Here is a 17,769-nt window from a genome sequence, read left to right as displayed (position 1 = left end):
AATCTAAAACCCCAACTATACCAGAACTCAAAAGAGCAGGATCTTCTCTGGCAGCTGCAGGACCATGGGCATCATTTTCCTCATGAGGGTCCTCAACTACACAGTAGGTGGAACTATATTCAACAGCCCACATTTACTAAGCATCTCCTATGCAGCCAACCTCAGGATCAGGTGGTTGAACTATAATTAACTGTCTATGACCTTTATCTATGACACAAAGCCAGGCTCTTATGATACTTTCACCCATACCATCTACCATCCATTATCCCCTAGTATGTCCCTCCTCTGAATTACTTTGCTCTGTGCCAAGTCAATCTTTTACATTCCTGTCTCCCTGCATTTGCTCTTGCCATCTCCCCAACTTCCTTTCTCCACCCTTGAAAGGATTATCCCATCCTCCTCTATCCAAATCTTACCTATCCTAGAAGATTCAACTGAAATCCCTTCTCCTCCTCCAGGCCTTCCCAACACTACTGTACTCATCTGACAAATAGTCACATGCTACCTTGTGACATCTCTCATACAGTTGCTTTACTTTTGTACCATTTTTAGCTTTTACGTATTTTATGTATTTTATGTATTAAAATCTTGCATGCTCAATTTGATTAAAGGTTCTTTGAAAATGAAACCTATAACCTTATTAATGTCTGCATTCCCCGTAAGTCCAGCATTTATCCACCTCTACCGCATTTCCTGATACCATGAATGTTACTCACCACTTTACTTTGCATGCCTGTACATTCCATTCCACAATATGCTTATCATCTGAACAACTATATAAACAGCCACTGTCTTGATGCCACTGTATGCAGTTGACTCTGTTGTCATGTCCACCACTCTGTAGATTAAAAACAAAAATTTAAGGCTGGTCTCAAACTCCTGGGCTCAAGTGATCCTCCTTCCTCACCCTCCCAAGATGCTGGGATTACAGGCATAAGCCAGTGCTCCTGGCCCATACGTGGATATTTTAGATCAGTAGAACTAGATAGAGCCAATCGTGTATTTTTTTTTAAAAGGTTCCAATCAATGGTGATCTGAGGCCAGTCACTGGCAGAGGATGTGAAAGGCAAATAGAGGCAACCATGTTAGAGATGCAGTTAATAATCTGTAGAGGTAGGAGTCAACTCTCTTTTTTTTTTTTTTTTTTTTTTTTTTGAGACGGAGTCTTGCTCTGTCCCCCAGGCTGGAGTGCAGTGGCGCGATCTTGGCTCACTGCAAGCTCTGCCTCCCAGGTTCACGCCATTCTCCTGCCTCAGCCTCCTGAGTAGCTGGGACTACAGGCGCCAGCCACCGCAGCCCACTAATTTTTTGTATTTTTAGTAGAGACGGGGTTTCACCGTGGTCTTGATCTCCTGACCTTGTGATCCGCCCGCCTCGGCCTCCCAAAGTGCTGGGATTACAGGCGTGAGCCACTGTGCCTGGCTCTTTTTTTTAACTGACAAATAAAAATGAAGACATTTATGGTGTACAAAAAAAAAAATTCAAGAAGAAAATAAAACTTGTCTTATATGTTATGATAATATGAACCCTAGAGTCATTACCAAATAATTAACTAAAATGTTAGGCCTTAACTAAAAACTTTAACCTTTATCCATTTTAGTTTTCCAGTATCAAAAATGAGATAAACAGCTCGGGCGTGGTGGCTCACACCTGTAATCCCAGCACTTTGGGAGGCTGAGGCAGGTGGATCACCTGAGGTCAGCAGTTCGAGACCAGCCTGACCAACATGGTGAAACTCCCGTCTCTACTAAAAAAAACACAAAATTAGCTGGGTGTGGTAGCGCATGCCAGTAATCCCAGCTACTTGAGAGGCTGAGGCAGGAGAATCACTTGAACGCGGGAGGCAGAGGTTGCAGTGAGCCAAGGTCACGCCATTGCCTCCAGCCTGGGTGACAACGGCGAAACTCCATATCCAAAAAAAAAAAAAAAAAAAAAAAGAGATACACAGCTAGAACTTCAAAATGTTAACTTTCCTTCTCCTCTGTTTAAAATTAAACAAACTACTTTCACACCCCAAGTCAACATTTAAGGTAAAAATCTAGTCAAAAATATTCTTTAAAAGTCTCCTATTAGGCCGGGCGCGGTGGCTCAAGCCTGTAATCCCAGCACTTTGGGAGGCCGAGACGGGCGGATCACGAGGTCAGGAGATCGAGACCATCCTGGCTAACACTGTGAAACCCCGTCTCTACTAAAAAAAATACAAAAAACTAGCCGGGCGAGGTGGCGGGCGCCTGTAGTCCCAGCTACTCGGAGGCTGAGGCAGGAGAATGGCAGTAAACCCGGGAGGCGGAGCTTGCAGTGAGCCTTGAGATCCGGCCACTGCACTCCAGCCCGGGCGACAGAGCAAGACTCCGTCTCAAAAAAAAAAAAAAAAAAAAAAAAAAAAAAAAAGTCTCCTATTAAAAAAGTACCAAAGCTACGTCTCAAAACAAAAATCACTGTTACTTCAGGTAAACACTAAATGTTTACTTGTACTATGGGGCCACAGCATAGAAACAATACTTACACATTTACAGCACAGCAACATGCCCACTAAGAGGCACATAGGAATAGAAACTAACTGAGAAGAGCTCATTCATGTTTCTCATCTCACAAACATTCCAGGACTAACTCGCTTAGCAGAATGAGGTACTAAATCACCCACAATGCAAGCACTTCATTCTTTCCACCTAAAGTCACATTTATCCATTATCCATTACCCCCGGTATGCCCCTCCTCTAAATTAGTTTACTCTGTGCCAAGTCAATCTTTTACATTCTGGTCTCCCTGCATTTGCTCTTGCCATCTCCCCAACTTCCTTTCTCCACCCTTGAAAGGATTCTCCACCCTTCCCTATCCAAATCTTACCCATCCCAGAAGGTCCAAATGAAAACCCTTCTCCTCCAGGCCTTCCCAACACTGCTGTAACTCATCTGACAAATAGTCACATGCTACCTTGTGACATCTCTCCTACAGTTACTTTACTTTTGTACCACTTTTAGCTTTATGTATTAAAATCTTGCAGGAATAAAGTAAATACATATACAATGAAACATCACTATGTACATAGCTAAGAATAAAAGTGATTACTCAAAATTACTAAAGCTACTTCCAAATAACATTGTTACCACTTCAAAAGAAAAACATTTTAAAATGTTACATTCAGTTACTTTCCTTCCTATCAGCTGTGTACTCAAAGAACTAATTCTTATATACACGCAAATAACTAAAAGACATGAACAGATACATTCCATAGAAAGAATTCAGTTAGAAAATATACCAAAACATTCAACCTTGTTAGTAATCAAAGAAATGCAAACCAAAACAAAGTGGCATTTTTAGTTTGTTCCTGTAGCAATGTGTTTAGCCTTATGATGCCCATGCTGGTGAGGCTACATAATACTATTGCCAGCGGCAGTGTCCACTAGCATACCCTTTTGGAAAGCAATTTAGCAATGTGTTCACTCACTTGTTCACTTACTCATTCAACAAATATTTACTAAATACCACTTACAAGCCAGGCACTTTCAATATATTATTACATCTAAGTCTTCATAAAATCATGCAAGTTACGCTGGGCACGGTGGCTCAAGCCTGTAATCCCAGCACTTTGGGAGGCCGAGACAGGCAGATCACGAGGTCAGGAGATCGAGACCATCCTGGCTAACACGGTGAAACCCCGTCTCTACTAAAAAATACAAAAACTAGCCGGGCGAGATGGTGGGCGCCTGTAGTCCCAGCTACTCGGGAGGCTGAGGCAGGACAATGGCGTAAACCCGGGAGGCAGAGCTTGCAGTGAGCTGAGATCCGGCCACTGCACTCCAGTCTGGGCGACAGAGCGAGACTCCGTCTCAAAAAAAAAAAAAAAAAATCATGCAAGGTAGGTTGTTAATACCCACTTAAGGAATGAGAAGTTAAATTATTCACACATGAACACACAGCTAGTAGGATTCAATCACAGGACAGACTAGCTCCAAAGCCTGGTCCCTTTCCACTTTACCATACCATCCCAGCACCCCTCACCCTGACCCTCTTGACTCCTTTTTGATAAATTCGTCCCTGTCAAAGATGTATTTACAATCTTGTAAGGTACTGAAATGATATAAAAAGGAGTTCTAGGCTGGGTACAGATGCTCATGCCTGTAACCCCAGCACTTTGGGAGGCCAAGGCAGGCAGATTACACGAGGCCAGGAGTTCGAGACCAGCATGGCCAACATGACAAAACCCCATCTCTACTAAAAATACAAAAATTAGCCAGCAATGGTGGTGCACGTCTGTAATCCCACCTACTCAGGAGGCTGAGGCACGAAAATCGCTTGAACCCAGGAGGCAGAGGTTGCAGTGAGCTGAGATCGCACCACTGTACTCTAGCCTGGGCGACAGAGTGAGACTCTGTCTTTAAAAAATAAGTTTTCTAAGCTCCAGCAGCCACAGCAGCTGAGCGGCTACCACACTGCACAAGATGCTAGGTACCTGCTGACCACAAAAAACCTATCAAATTAAAGGGCAGCCTCCTACCTATAGGAGATGTAAGAGCTCACCTGAGGACCACACTCAACTTGGGGTGGGGAAGAATATAAGGAAGGATGCCTTCTTGAGACAGATCTCTGAATGCTTTAAAATTCATTTATAGTTGAGTATTATTTTTGTAATATTTAATAAAAAAACAAGCAATACATTCCTAAATGCAAACTTAAAATCAGATTAAAATGTTCATCTACCAAATTATCTGTTTCTTTGTTGTCATGGTTGCTGTTTTAATGGGCTATTCAGTATGAATAATGATACTGCTGAGATAAAGTACTTATCTCCTATCACTGATATTAAGCATAAATTAGTAAAAATTATTCCAGAAAGTATTTTTATACTACATATATAGCTTTGGCTCACTAATTTTAGGTTAGTAATTCTGTGAATCCATGTAAGAAAAAAAAAAAAATTCATTGTTTTACAACAATTTAAAAATTTGGAAACCCCTAAATGGTCAACAAGTTAAGTAACATAACGGACTATTCCACTTATTGGGATTTTAGGCTGGCATTAAAAATCTCTACAACCAGTTCTTGACAAATATAAAAGATAGTTATGTTGTAACCTAATGAAAAAAATCAGAATACAAACTAGATGAACAGATGGCCAACCATATTTTTTTTAATGTATGTATAAAGCAAAGAAATACACAAATTATTAAGATCTCTCAGTGAGAGACTTAGGTATAAATTTTTTTCCTTTTCAACTTTATGTAGTTAAAAATTTTCTATAGATGTTACTTAAAATAAAAAACTTAAAACACTCCTATATACAGAAGTCCAGCGAACAAAAACACACTGCCATAGATATTGTCTGAACCAACTAGGCCAGTTCAGTTACTGTCTTCCAATGCCAAACCCGCCCTTTATATTCTGCTGTGATGCTGAGACTCAGCAAACCTGATTTCTGATTTCCCAGCTGGATCCATAGGCTCTGCCAATAGGAACTGCTAGAGGGAGACAAGGATGGAGACAAAAGGGACTGTCCTTCCTGTCTCTTTATTTGCATCACCCCAACAGTGGTAATGCCCAACAGCAGCAGCTGAACCCAATATGCAATTTTTCCAACCCTAGGAGAACCAGTCTCATCACCTCCACCAGAGACACTAGCACCAGGCAGCTGGAGCCTCCTTCTCAGTTTGAGGTCTGGATCCCATGCCCGTGGGGCCACTCCTCAAGAGACAGCAACTGCAGCACAACACCTGCCCCTAAAAGATCTCAGTGTCAGCAGTAACTCCAACTGCCTCCGTTATTCCCCTAGGTCAAGAGTTGGGGAGCTGCTTCCCACAGTTGCTATCTATGATTCCTTAGAGTTCCTGTAACCCTTCCTTATTTTAAACCTAGTCAAGAAGTCTTCATCCTCTGACCCATAATAAGGACTGCTGTTAACTATTACAGCTTTTATCAAATATTACTATTCAACTACTTAAACGTAGATGAGACTGAAAACTGTCCCTACAGCACAGATCAATCACATACCCTTAAGTGTTTTTTAATAATCTCTAGTAATCAGCTTCCCTGTCACATCACTTTTAAATAAAATATATACACACTTACTACTAATTTACTGTGTAATTCTCCTTTTACTGTGCTGTATAATAAAATGCTACCAACTGCTGTGCCAAGAGCCAGTAAGTCGGTCTGGTTACTCGTTCCTACAGCTTCTGATTTCCTTTTTTTCCTCTGGGGACTTTCCTGGAAAACAAGAAAAACAATGTTTTTATTTAGTATTTCAAACACTAAAACATCATTAATGAACAAATACAAATGCCCACCAGCCAACAAAAGACATTTTAAAAGGGAGGAAGAGAGAAGCTCTTGGGTGATTCACTTCTCACTACTTCAAAAAGCAATCCCTCCAATGGGAAGAGAAATTCATAATTCTCTGTCCCCTGTCTCCCACCCCTACGGTACGGAAAAAAGACAGCAAATAGGAAAACCTGGTGTGTTCTTGGTACTCTCCTAACAGGTCCAAGAAGCCTCAATGGTGCTTCCACTTTTCAGAAACAGACCACCCCTCCTGACAGGTCCAATCTAAGCGAAGCCTTCACTCCCCAACCAAAGAGATTCATACCCAAAACTCTCTGACTCCGTAAGTCCATACCTCAGCAGCCAACTCTCCTTTTCCCCTCCTAATTTTTCCACAAATTCTAGCTTAGTTGTCGAGAAAGGGGACTCAAAAGTTTTTACCTTTATAAACATGCATTAACTTCAATTTGAGTCAACAAATAGCTTTAACTAGCAGAGCAGCTCAGAGCACACACAAAAGAAGTTGCCCCAGTGACTGGTCAAGGGCTGGCTCGGTGATTCAATGACTTCAGAGACATAAGTCTCACTCAAGTGGCAAATGCCACGAGACTTCTTTTATTTCAAAAGTGATGCTAACAGCTCATGTCTACCCAACAAAAAGACAATGACTCTAACTTAAAATCAATACATCAGTTTATAATGCTGAATATTTATCATTATGATTTCAGAAGTTCTCTTCCGTGTTTTTTTAAATTACAGCTCACCAGCCTATATGTTTTTAGCATAAAGTTCTGAGAAATCCATTCTTTCACTGTAAAACAAGCCAATGCCATAGAAAAGAGAACACCTTCTTCTTAATAGTGCAGGATCTTAGCTCTACAGCACGCATGGGCACACACACAGCCCAAGACACGAAAAAATCTGTCTTAATTCAAAAACAACCAATGACAACCACAACGTTACCAGTCCATAAAGAGTATCAGGGAACAGAGTTAAAAAGTACTTCCCAGCCGGGCACGGTGGCTCATGCCTGTAATCCCAGCACTTTGGAAGGCTGAGGCAGGCAGATCATGAGGTCAGGAGATCGAGACCATCCTGGCTAACACAGTGAAACTCTGTCTCTACTAAAAATACAAAAAATTAGCTGGGCGTGGTGGCGGGTGCCTGTAGTCCCACCTACTCGGGAGGCTGAGGCAGGAGAATGGCACGAACCCAGGAGGTGGAGCTTGCAGTGAGCCAAGATTGCACCACTGCACTCCAGCCTGGGAGACACAGCAAGACTCGGTCTCAAAAAAATAAAAATAAAAATAAAAAAGCACTTCCCATTTTTTCTTTTAGTTATCCTAGGGGGATGTTACATTTAAAGAATTTGACTCATTGGACACACTTAGATTCACAAAATGCAGTCTAACAAAAAAAGATAACCTTCTACTTACAGGAAAAATAATACACATCTTGCAAGTCCTTAGAAATGTATTAATAAACACAAAAGACTTTGGGAGGCCGAGACGGGCGGATCACAAGGTCAGGAGATCGAGACCATCCTGGCTAACACGGTGAAATCCCGTCTCTACTAAAAAATAACAAAAAAATTAGCCGGGCGAGGTGGCGGGCGCCTGTAGTCCCAGCTACTCGGGAGGCTGAGGCAGGAGAATGGCGTGAACCCGGGAGGCGGAGCTTGCAGTGAGCTGAGATCTGGCCACAGCACTCCAGCCCGGGCGGCAGAGCGAGACTCCGTCTCAAAAAAAAAAAATTAAAAAAAAAAATTAATAAACACAAGAGAGAAGTTACAATTAAAAGCCAAAGTACAAGAAGTCTGATGGTCTCATTTAATTTGTTGAAACATTGAAACCTCAGCTTTAGCAGTGTTCTAGGTACCCGCTTCAGTTACATGAATTTCTAAAACTACCTTCGAATGATTTCAGGGGCAAATATAATTTCTGTATAAGGTTATAAATACAAACACCCATTTCGGGCAAGGAAAGTGGGCAGAAGTACATCAACCTAGTACCATCTCAGCAGGAAAAGATTCATCTTTTTTAAAAGATTTCAAGAAGGCTGAGCGCAGTGGCTCACTCCTTTGGGAGGCTGAGGCAAGTGGATCACGAGGTCAGGAGTTCAAGACCAGCCTGGCCAACATGGTGAAACCCTGTCTCTACTAAAAATACAAAAAAAATTAGCTGCGAGTGGTGGTGGGTGCCAGTAATCCCAGTTACTTGGGAGGCAGAGAATTGCTTGAACCGGGGAGGCAGAGGTTGCAGTGAGCCAAGATCCTGCCACTGCACTCCCGAGTCTGGGCGACAAGAGACTCTATCTCAAACAAAACAAAACAAAAAAAGATTCCAGGAAATCTTTCTTCTACTCTTGGTTTTCCCAAATCAAAGCTTCTAAATGGAAGTTTCTCAATGTGTGAAACAAAGATAAGCCCAAATATGCATATGCTTTATAGACAATTTGAATTTCCATTAAAAAGCACAAAAAAATTTTTAGAAATTTACATAGCGTATGTCAAACATAACACACTCAAAGCCTTAATTTCTGCATCTGCAAATCTCTGTATTTTTTGGTACAAGCAAGCAGGGGCAGGCAGAAAGAATATCTACAGGATTTATGACCAACTTTGAGGATCACCAGTCTAAACCTAAATAATACTCCACTTTATTAAACTCAAAGAACTCACGACTCATTTATTTTTCAGGTTGGATAGTCTTTATTCAGCAGGATGAGCATACCTAAAAAGGTAACACAGCAATCAGACCAGAAGTGTATATAACCAATGTACATTTTAATGAAAACTAATATTCCAAGTATTACCCATACTAAACATTTTTGAAACCAAGAGTTTAGTGCTGATTATAGATGACAAACTTCTGTTGGCATTTACTATCTAAACACGTTATTCTTGTAATCAAAAAACTTCAATGACTCGCCAGAGAATAAATCAATACGAACAGTTCTATGGCATTCAAAAGCATCCACAATTTGCCTTCAACCCACCTTCTCCAGTCTTATCTCCAATTCCGCCCTTACATTAACACTCCCTATACACACATTTTCCCATTTTGCTTTTGTTTTTCCCTTCACTTGGGAGGGGAGCTTTCCTACTCACGTCAATTTTCATTAGTTAAAAATCCTATCCATGCTTTAAGGCGCACCTCAAATACCACCTCCTCCACGGAAATTTCTTTCCCTTAAGACACACGTCATACCCTCCATTAGACACGGCAAATATGAAACATATTTCTTCTTTTACACCTTAGTCAGTCAGTTGTGCTTCCTCTTAAGTGCCCAGCACAGATTATACAGATAAATATATAAAGTAATAAAAAGGTAGGATAAAAAATTTAGTTCATATATTTGTAACTGGAAAATCTCAATTCCTGAAGGCACCAGGAGTGAATATCCCAAGGAGGTGATTTCTCAGACTAAGGCGTCTTTTCCACCATGAAGAGACTGAGTTAAGCAATGAATACTGAAACCTGTCTTACAAGAAAAGCTTATCAGCATTTGATCCATGATCAGCATTTGATCCAGAAACAATAAGGCTGAGGGAGAATCTGAATGGCACATGTGCATGATTTATAAAAGCAAGGAGTTGTACAGATGGGATGAAGACAGAAAAAAAGCACATTCGGGTTATGAGAAGTCTGAATTTGTACAGTAATTAATGACTTTTTAGACTGAGATCCCAGAGAAAGGAGTTTTACATGCAGAGTCACTACACTCTCATAAAAATACATGTATAGAAACAAGTTTCACAGAGAAGCTTCCCATGGCTAGCAATACTCTGATACTTTCCAATTCTTTTTTTTTTTTTAATGTTACAATCCACTAAATTTATTACACACTTCACTAATGGATCAAAATCTGCTCTGAAAAATACTGAACTCTAGACACCAAAAAGTATGCCAAGTTTCAAGTTTCATTCTGCAATTAGTGTCCTAATCCATTTCTTCGTCTACCTCACTGCCACTGCATGTAAGTTTCTTGATCTACCTCACTGCCACTGCATGTAAGCTTTTACATAAAATCACATACAGTATTTATAACAAATCAATTAAGTCCTAATACACAGAAACTTCTATTTCTGCCAATCAGATCTATCTGCAACCTTTACTTCTTAGGAAGTTTAACTGTTAGCAAGACCTCAAGATAGACCATTGCACAGCCCATGTGAACTGTCCTACCTCTCTAAGGGATGGTAATGCAGACACCCAGCTCAGATATCCTGTCCAATGTCTGAAATGCCATGTGCTTCATTCAACAAGTACTAAGCTGTACAGGGTCATCCTAATTGCAGTGACAGCAAAGCAGTATAAACACATTTACTATGACAGCCAGTAGCAGACAGGTCTGTTAGAGAAGGAAAAGCAGAAAAGTTGGAAGACTTTCAAAAGTTTGAAGACAAACAGCAGCATCGATTCCTAGGTGGCCAAGCCACTGTACTGTGTGGCTTTGGTAGAGAATATAATTAACATTTCTGCCTCAGTTTACACACATAAACTTGAGGAACTCTTAAAAATAGCATCCATCTAGATAGAGTCCATCCACTTGTACTTTTGCACTTTCCTATTTTCTTGTCCTCATTAAAGGTCCTCTTACTCCTGGCTCCAAAGACCAAATGGAGTGCCCAGCTACATAACATACGAAAACCCTCTAAAAACTATTGTGGCATGAATGCAAAGTACTGTAATCATTCTGTGACCAACAAGAGGTGAGAATCTAATTGTTCTAAACACTCGTGAACCACAAACTTAACCCCTGTTACCCAAGAAACCCAACACTAACTATCTTTCTCCATTGATGAGTTATCATCATCACACTTTGTCCTTGGGTAGCAAACTGACAATTACTAAACCAAAGGTAGACTACTTTTCTTACAAACTGATTTACCATATTAAATGCCATATTAAACGGTAAAATGAGTCCAGATTCATTCAATAATAACATTAAGCCACTTATTACATGCTAGGCCATGCTACACTAGTCACATACACTGCCTAATTTGATCCTGAGGATCCTAAAAGGTGGGTGATGTTACTTCTATTTCAAATTTGAGAGTACTATATGTCATCATATACCAGGACCTTAATAAAATGCTGGAAAGTGGGTTCAGAGTATACCCTTTTCATGCCTCATACACTAAGCCTCAAAGATATAAAATAAAAGGAAGGGTTTAATAAGATGAGAGCACCTTAACATGTGCCTTTTTTTCTAAGATAAGACATACGATTTTTTAATTTTATACTGTAATACATGTGCAAGTTTGTTTTAATACAAGAAAACTGCCTCTCCTTAGTTTTTAAGTCAAACTGATGCTCCAAGAGGACACACCCTCAAAGTAGGGAATGTCTCTACATTCCTTCCAGCTCTCTCAGTTCTGTGACTCAAGACTGAAGAGTAACAAAATTAGGGCACTGGACCAGGAGTTCGGGGCACCTTGACTCCAGAGGCCACACTCCTTTATTGATTATTAAGACTTGGATCAAGTCATTCACCTTTCTTAGCTCTGATTTTCAATCGGTTTTTTTTAAACGCAATAATTTCAGGGGATTCCATAGTCATGTGGTTAAAAGGAGAGAGTGCAGGTAAAACGACGCTGGAATCTAAAAAAAAGAAAATTTGTTTAATGTAGCTCAACTCTCATTTGTCAATGAGGTCCTCAAAATTAAAACAACTTGCTCAATATGACTAAACAAGTTTTGAGTCTTGGTTATGAACTCAAATCCAGTTATTTTTCTAATTTACCATAGTGTTGCACATAATCCAAAATTATGACTTTTAATATGAGATTAGGAAACTTCTCTTGGGCATACAATGCAACTGAAAGTCAAGAGAAAAGCAACGTGGGTGACATTTTTTCCAACCTAATATTAACTATCTTTTGCAGATAATCAAGAACTGGGCTCTCAAGGACCTGAGTTTTAATCCTGGTTCCATTTTTTACTTTATTCAAGTTGCTTAGTTTCCCAGAGTTTCTGTTTCTTCCCCCTAAAAAAGGCAGAAAGTTCTTTCCTTATTAACATTTCAGGACTAACCATACAAATATCAGACATTAATAATACTTAACACTTAAAGCACTTACCTGTCAAGAACTATTCTAAGTGTTCTCTGCATTATTAAATATATTAATCTTCACAACCACTCTATGAAGTAGGCATTATTATCCTCATTTTATAAATGAGGAACCAGAGGCGCAATTACCACTATGAAGCAGAGGCTGGAATCAAATGTAGACAGTATAGCTAGCTCGGGTCCATGCACCTACCTAACCCACTGCTCCGTATTTCTCTCAGCGTTAGTATTACTATCACTTTACAGGACTGTTAAAATACAAGCACAGAAAACTCTGAAAATAAAAGATAAGCAGAGCACTGTAATTTTAACAATAAAAACTGATTTTTTTAAGTTTTGTGTTTGACTTATAATCCCTAATAGGTTTATTTTATGAATCAACAAACTATGAAAACGTAGCTTAAAATTTGAAAAATATCGGAACATACCCAAAGTATATAGAGCAACTTAGATGTATCCCTTCTCCCAACCCAAAAATTTAGCAGGTTTCCCAAGTCGTCAAAGAGAGTAAGATCTATCCTAAATACGAGCTTTTGCAGTTCTCCATACTGAAACAGCTCACACCACACACCGCAGGATGCCTGATGCTTCCAAATCACTTTGCAGTGATTCGGTTTGGCTACTCTATGAATGCAATAACCACGTGCGTGCTGAGTTAAGAGAGATGGAGCTGAGTGACTCAACTGTGAATGGCATTTACCTGACACGGGTCCCTAACAATGAAAAGCTTTGCCTAACCCGGCAGTTTTCCATCTAAGGGTAACTTCATCTGGCCTCATAAAACATTCACTAAATCAAGCTACTACTTTACTTTACTTCCACATCCTAACACAGACTTCAGATTGGGATGGGTGGGGAGTGGTGTGATGGGCTTGAAAGCGGGGCGGGAGGGGCGAGCAGATGTTAAAATTAAAAAGCAGCGAGTTCAAAAGGCTGAGAATCCAGAGGTGCCTGGGAAAGGCAAAAGTTAAGAGTTGAGAGTCCCACGACCTGGATGTGGACAAGAACACGTGGTGAGCCGGCACCCAAAGGGGGGGGCAGGAGGGGGAAGGTCCGGAAGCAAGTACAGACTAGTCCACACCAACTGCCCAGGGCAAAACCGATGAGCTGGATCAGAGACAGAGGAAAGTTAGATAGTCCCAAGATGGGGCTCTATCAAAAACCAGGACTCTGATGAGCAAGGTCCGGCAGAAACAAGCCGCCCCAGGGGGACCAAGGGACTTGGCGAACATGGCTGCCCGTCAAGAGTGGGGCCCAGGCCGCACAGAGCCAGCCGGCAGGGCTCGGATACGCGACTGGCCGAGTCGAGCTGCGCCCTCCCTCACTGCCCTCGCGGCAGGCCGCACGCGGGGCTGGCGGCTTGGGCCCAGTGCGCGCCGACGCCGCGCTCCGTGCCTTCTCGCCTTGGGCCGCCAAGAGCCACGCGCGATGCCGGGCCACGCGCCACCCGGCCCGGAGGCCCGAAGCCGAGCCCAGGAAAGCGCCCGCCCCGCGCTGTCCCGCTCGCTTTACCTTGGCCTGCAGCCGCGCTGGCGCCCAGGCCAGACAGGTGCAGGTACCACTGAGGTGCGCGGAAGGCACGTACTCCTGGTGCAGCCGGTTGTTGGCCGTCTCCCATACTCGTAGGTGACCGTCGGTAGAGGCCAAAGCGAAGTAGGCCTGGCTGTGCGGGGAGAAGGCGCAAGGGACCCCAGCCGGGGCCAGGGGGTCGCCGCTACCGCCGCCGCCCGCCGCCATTGCTGCTCTGGCCCCGCTGCAGCCACGTGTTCGTCGGTGCGCAGGCGCACCGGCGCGGGGCGGGGCCTGGAGGAGGAAGTGAGGCGGAGGGAGCGCCGGGGGCTGAGGGGGTGGCTCTTCGCGTCGCAGGAGAGCTTTGGACGGATCCACCCTGTGGACGGTGGCCCGTTAGGGCCTGCTGCTAACTTGTTCTGGGGCGGGCGTGGGAGTATGGGAGAAAGTAATTGTAGAATCAAGATCAAGTCACGTTCCTTTAAAGAAAGAAAGAGGATCGGGCGCGGTGGCTCACGCCTGTAATCACAACACTTTGGAAGGCCGAGGCGGGCGGATCCTTTGAGATCGGGAGTTCGAGACCAGCCATGACCAACATGGAGAAACCCCCGTCTCTACTAAAAATTAAAAAATTAGCCGGGCGTGGTGGCGCATGTCTGTAATCCCAGCTACTCGGGAGGCTGAGGCAGGAGAATCGCTTGAACTCGGGAGGTAGAGGTTGCAGTGAGCCGAGATCGCGCCCATTGCACTCCAGCTCTGGGCAACAAGAGGGAAGCTCAGTCTCAAAAATAAATAAATAATAATTTTAAAAACTTTTTTTAAAATGATAAGGTAGAACGAAAGGTTTAAAGGAAATCTTCAGCCGAACGCGGTGGCTTACGCCTGTTACCGCAGCACTCTGGGAGGCCCAAGGCGGGCAGATCGCCCGAGGTGAGACCAACCTAGGCAAAATGGCGAAACCTTGTCTCTACTTAACATACAAAAATTAACCGGGAGTGGTGGCGCGCTCCTGTAGTCCCAGCTACTCGGCAGACTGAGGCAGGAGAATCCTCGAACCCGGGAGGTGGAGGTTGCAGTGAGCCGAGATCGTCACACCACTGCACTCCAGTCTAGGTGACAGAGCGAGACTCTGTCCCCCCCAAAAAAAGAGAGAGAGAAGAAATCTTCACTTTTGAATTCATGATGTTTGTAACAACTGCTTCCGTTTTCCCCTATTCAGTTCCAGGCTGTAATCATTTAAAACACAACAATTCATTCAATTATAATAATGTAAAAGTAATGATTGAAACGGCTCTTCCCTCCTGTTTCTCCAGATTTATCTCATGTTGCTACATCAAATAGACATTCTTAGGCACGCACCCATAGTCTGGAGGCTGAGGGAGGAGGATGGCTTGAGCCCACGAGGTCGAGGCCACAGTGAGCTATGACTGCTCCACTGCACTCTAGCCTGGGTGACATAGTGAGATCCTGTATCCAAAAAAAAGGGGGGGGGGAGGGGTAGATTTTTATGTTTCTCTTAAATATTTCACCAAATCAATGCATTCTAATTCAAGGAATACCAGGTACTGTTCTGCCCACACAGAGCTTATTGCCTGCCAGGAAAGATAAAAACAACTCTCAGGGCCATTGAAAGCCTCAAGCTTTTACAGGTATGGAATGGCATGGTGAGATTTGCATTTTATTGTGTTGTTTTGTTCTGTTTTCTTGTTTGTTTTTATTTTTTGAGGCAGAGTCTCACTGTGCCCAGGCTGGAGTGCAGTGGCACAATCTCAGCTCACTGCAACCTCCACCTTCTGGTTCAAGCCATTCTCCTGCCTCAGCCTCACGAGTAGCTGGGATTACAGGCATGCGCCACCACACTCAGCTAATTTTTGTATTTTTGTAGAGACAGGGTTTCACCATGTTGGCCAGGCTGGTCTCGAACTCCTGACCTCAAGTAATCCACCCGCCTCAGCTTCCCAAAGTTCTGGGATTATAGGCGCCAGCCACTGCGCCTGGCCAAGATTTGCATTTTAGAAACATTACATGGAGACAGTGTAATGAATGTGTTAGGAGGAAGCTAAGTTGGAGGCCCGAAAACCCAGGTGGAGATGATGGTGAGTGGCTTGGAGAAATGGCGATGCAAGGAAGTTTCAAGAGATGTTTATTATGTACAATGAGCCAGATTTCAAGTGGCCAAGGGAGAGAGAGAGAAAGGGCCAAGGATTACTCACTGAGCTTTTACTGGGAGAGACTGGTTGGTGACCCAATTCACTTAGGACAGTGAATCCTGGAAGATTTTTGTGCAAGAGGATGATAGTGTCTTTAGTCTGGGAATGCTAAATTTGACACTTGGATTCATTCAGTCACTCAAACAAACTGAATGCCTGCTATGTGCCAGGCACTGTTTTAGGGTACCAGGAATCCACCAGTGATCATGAGAGACAAGATTCCTGCTTTCATGAAGCTTACATTCTAGTCAGGGAAGCACATAATAAACAAACAAATAAAACTGTATTTCAGCTAGTGCAAGCTGCTATAAAGAGAAATAAAGAGGGAAAATGGAGTTTAAGTATTGGAAGGAATTAGGGACAGCCTCACTCAGACCATGCAAGATCAGAAGGAAGAGCAGTCAGTGTGGGAAGAATAACAAGAGCAAAGACTGAGGCAACAAAGACCTTGACTAATTGAAAGAAAAAGCTTTGGAGAAACTTAGAGTAGATAGTGACAACTAGAAAAATCAAAGGTAGTAGCTGAGTTCAGAGGGAGGGAGATTATTTAGTACCTTGTTAATTAAAGTATTTGGATTTTATTCTAAGTATGACAGAAATAAGCCACTGGAGAGTTGTTTTTTTTTGTTTTTTTTTAAAGAGATGGGGTCTTTCTGTGTTGTCCAGGCTAGTCTCGAACTCCTGCGCTCAAGGGATCCTCCTGCTTTGGCCTCCCAAAGTACTGGGATTACAGATGTGAGCCACCACATCCCACCCCACTGCAGTTTTGAGCAATGAAATAACATGATGTGATTTATATTATTGAAAGACCTCCTGGCTGCTAGATGAAGTCTGTAGGCAAGAATGAAAGCAGAAAGACAAGGTAGAAGGCTGTGGAGGAGTAGTCAGAACAAGGGCAATGATTGGTAGGGCTCTGATGAAAGCAATGAAGGTAGCGAAAAATGATCGGATTCCAAATATAATCTGAAGTTAGAGCCAACAGGAATTGCTACATGAATTGATTGTGAAGGGTGAGGAAAACAGATGGATGAAGAGTGACTCTGATGCCTGGGCAAATAAGTGAATAGTGATACCATTAGCTAAATTGGGGAAAGAGTTTTTGGTGGAATGGAGATCAATGTTCGCACTTGCTGTTCTCTGCACACTGACTGCCCTTCCTTCTGACCTGGCAGGGCCTGAGTGAGGCTTTTCCTAATTCCTTCGAATACTTAAGCTCTCATTTCCTTTCTCTGCTTTATTTCTCCTTGTAGCAGTTTGCACTAGCTGAAATAAAGATTCTTTTTTTTTTTTTTGAAATGGAGTCTTGCTCAGCCACCCAGGCTGGAGTGCAGTGGCGCAATCTCCACTCACTGAAACCACCATCTCCTGGGTTCAAGTGATTCTCCCGTTTCAGCCTCCCGAGTAGCTGGGATTACAGGCATCTGCCATCATGCCCAGCTAATTTTTGTATTTTAGTAGAGACAGGGTTTCACCGTGTTGGCCAGGCTGGTCTCGAACTCCTGACCTCAGGTGATCTGCCCGCCTCGGCCTCTCAAGTGCTAGGATTACAGGTGTGAGCCACTGCACCCAGCCTAGAGATTCACTTTTAAATGTGGTTATTATCTGCTTCCCTGACTAGAATGTAATCAGTTTTGGATAGTTAAGTTTGAGATACCTACTATACATTCAAGTAGGGTTGTTCAATAAGAAGTTAAGATATATGAGTTGGGACTTGGAG

At 42.7% G+C, this 17,769-nt stretch overlaps 1 protein-coding gene across 1 annotated transcript in view; it reads right to left on the bottom strand.

The window, feature by feature from the left end:
* WDR43 (WD repeat domain 43) overlaps positions 1 to 14,120 on the bottom strand; it is a 57,349-nt gene extending 43,229 nt beyond the window's left edge. Inside the window, exons 1-3 of the mRNA XM_010371169.2 lie at positions 13,846 to 14,120; positions 6,067 to 6,204; positions 717 to 838 (exon numbers count right to left, since the gene is read on the bottom strand). Coding sequence (XP_010369471.1) covers positions 717 to 838; positions 6,067 to 6,204; positions 13,846 to 14,070 — 485 coding nt within the window. The 5' untranslated portion in view covers positions 14,071 to 14,120. The remainder of the gene's footprint in view (positions 1 to 716; positions 839 to 6,066; positions 6,205 to 13,845) is intronic.
* Positions 14,121 to 17,769: the final 3,649 nt, after the last annotated feature.

This window comes from Rhinopithecus roxellana, chromosome 17 (assembly GCF_007565055.1).
Source record: "Rhinopithecus roxellana isolate Shanxi Qingling chromosome 17, ASM756505v1, whole genome shotgun sequence".
NCBI lineage: Eukaryota > Metazoa > Chordata > Mammalia > Primates > Cercopithecidae > Rhinopithecus > Rhinopithecus roxellana.
The sequence above is the reverse complement of the archived record's forward strand: the minus strand, read 5'-3'. Positions and strand labels throughout refer to the sequence as shown.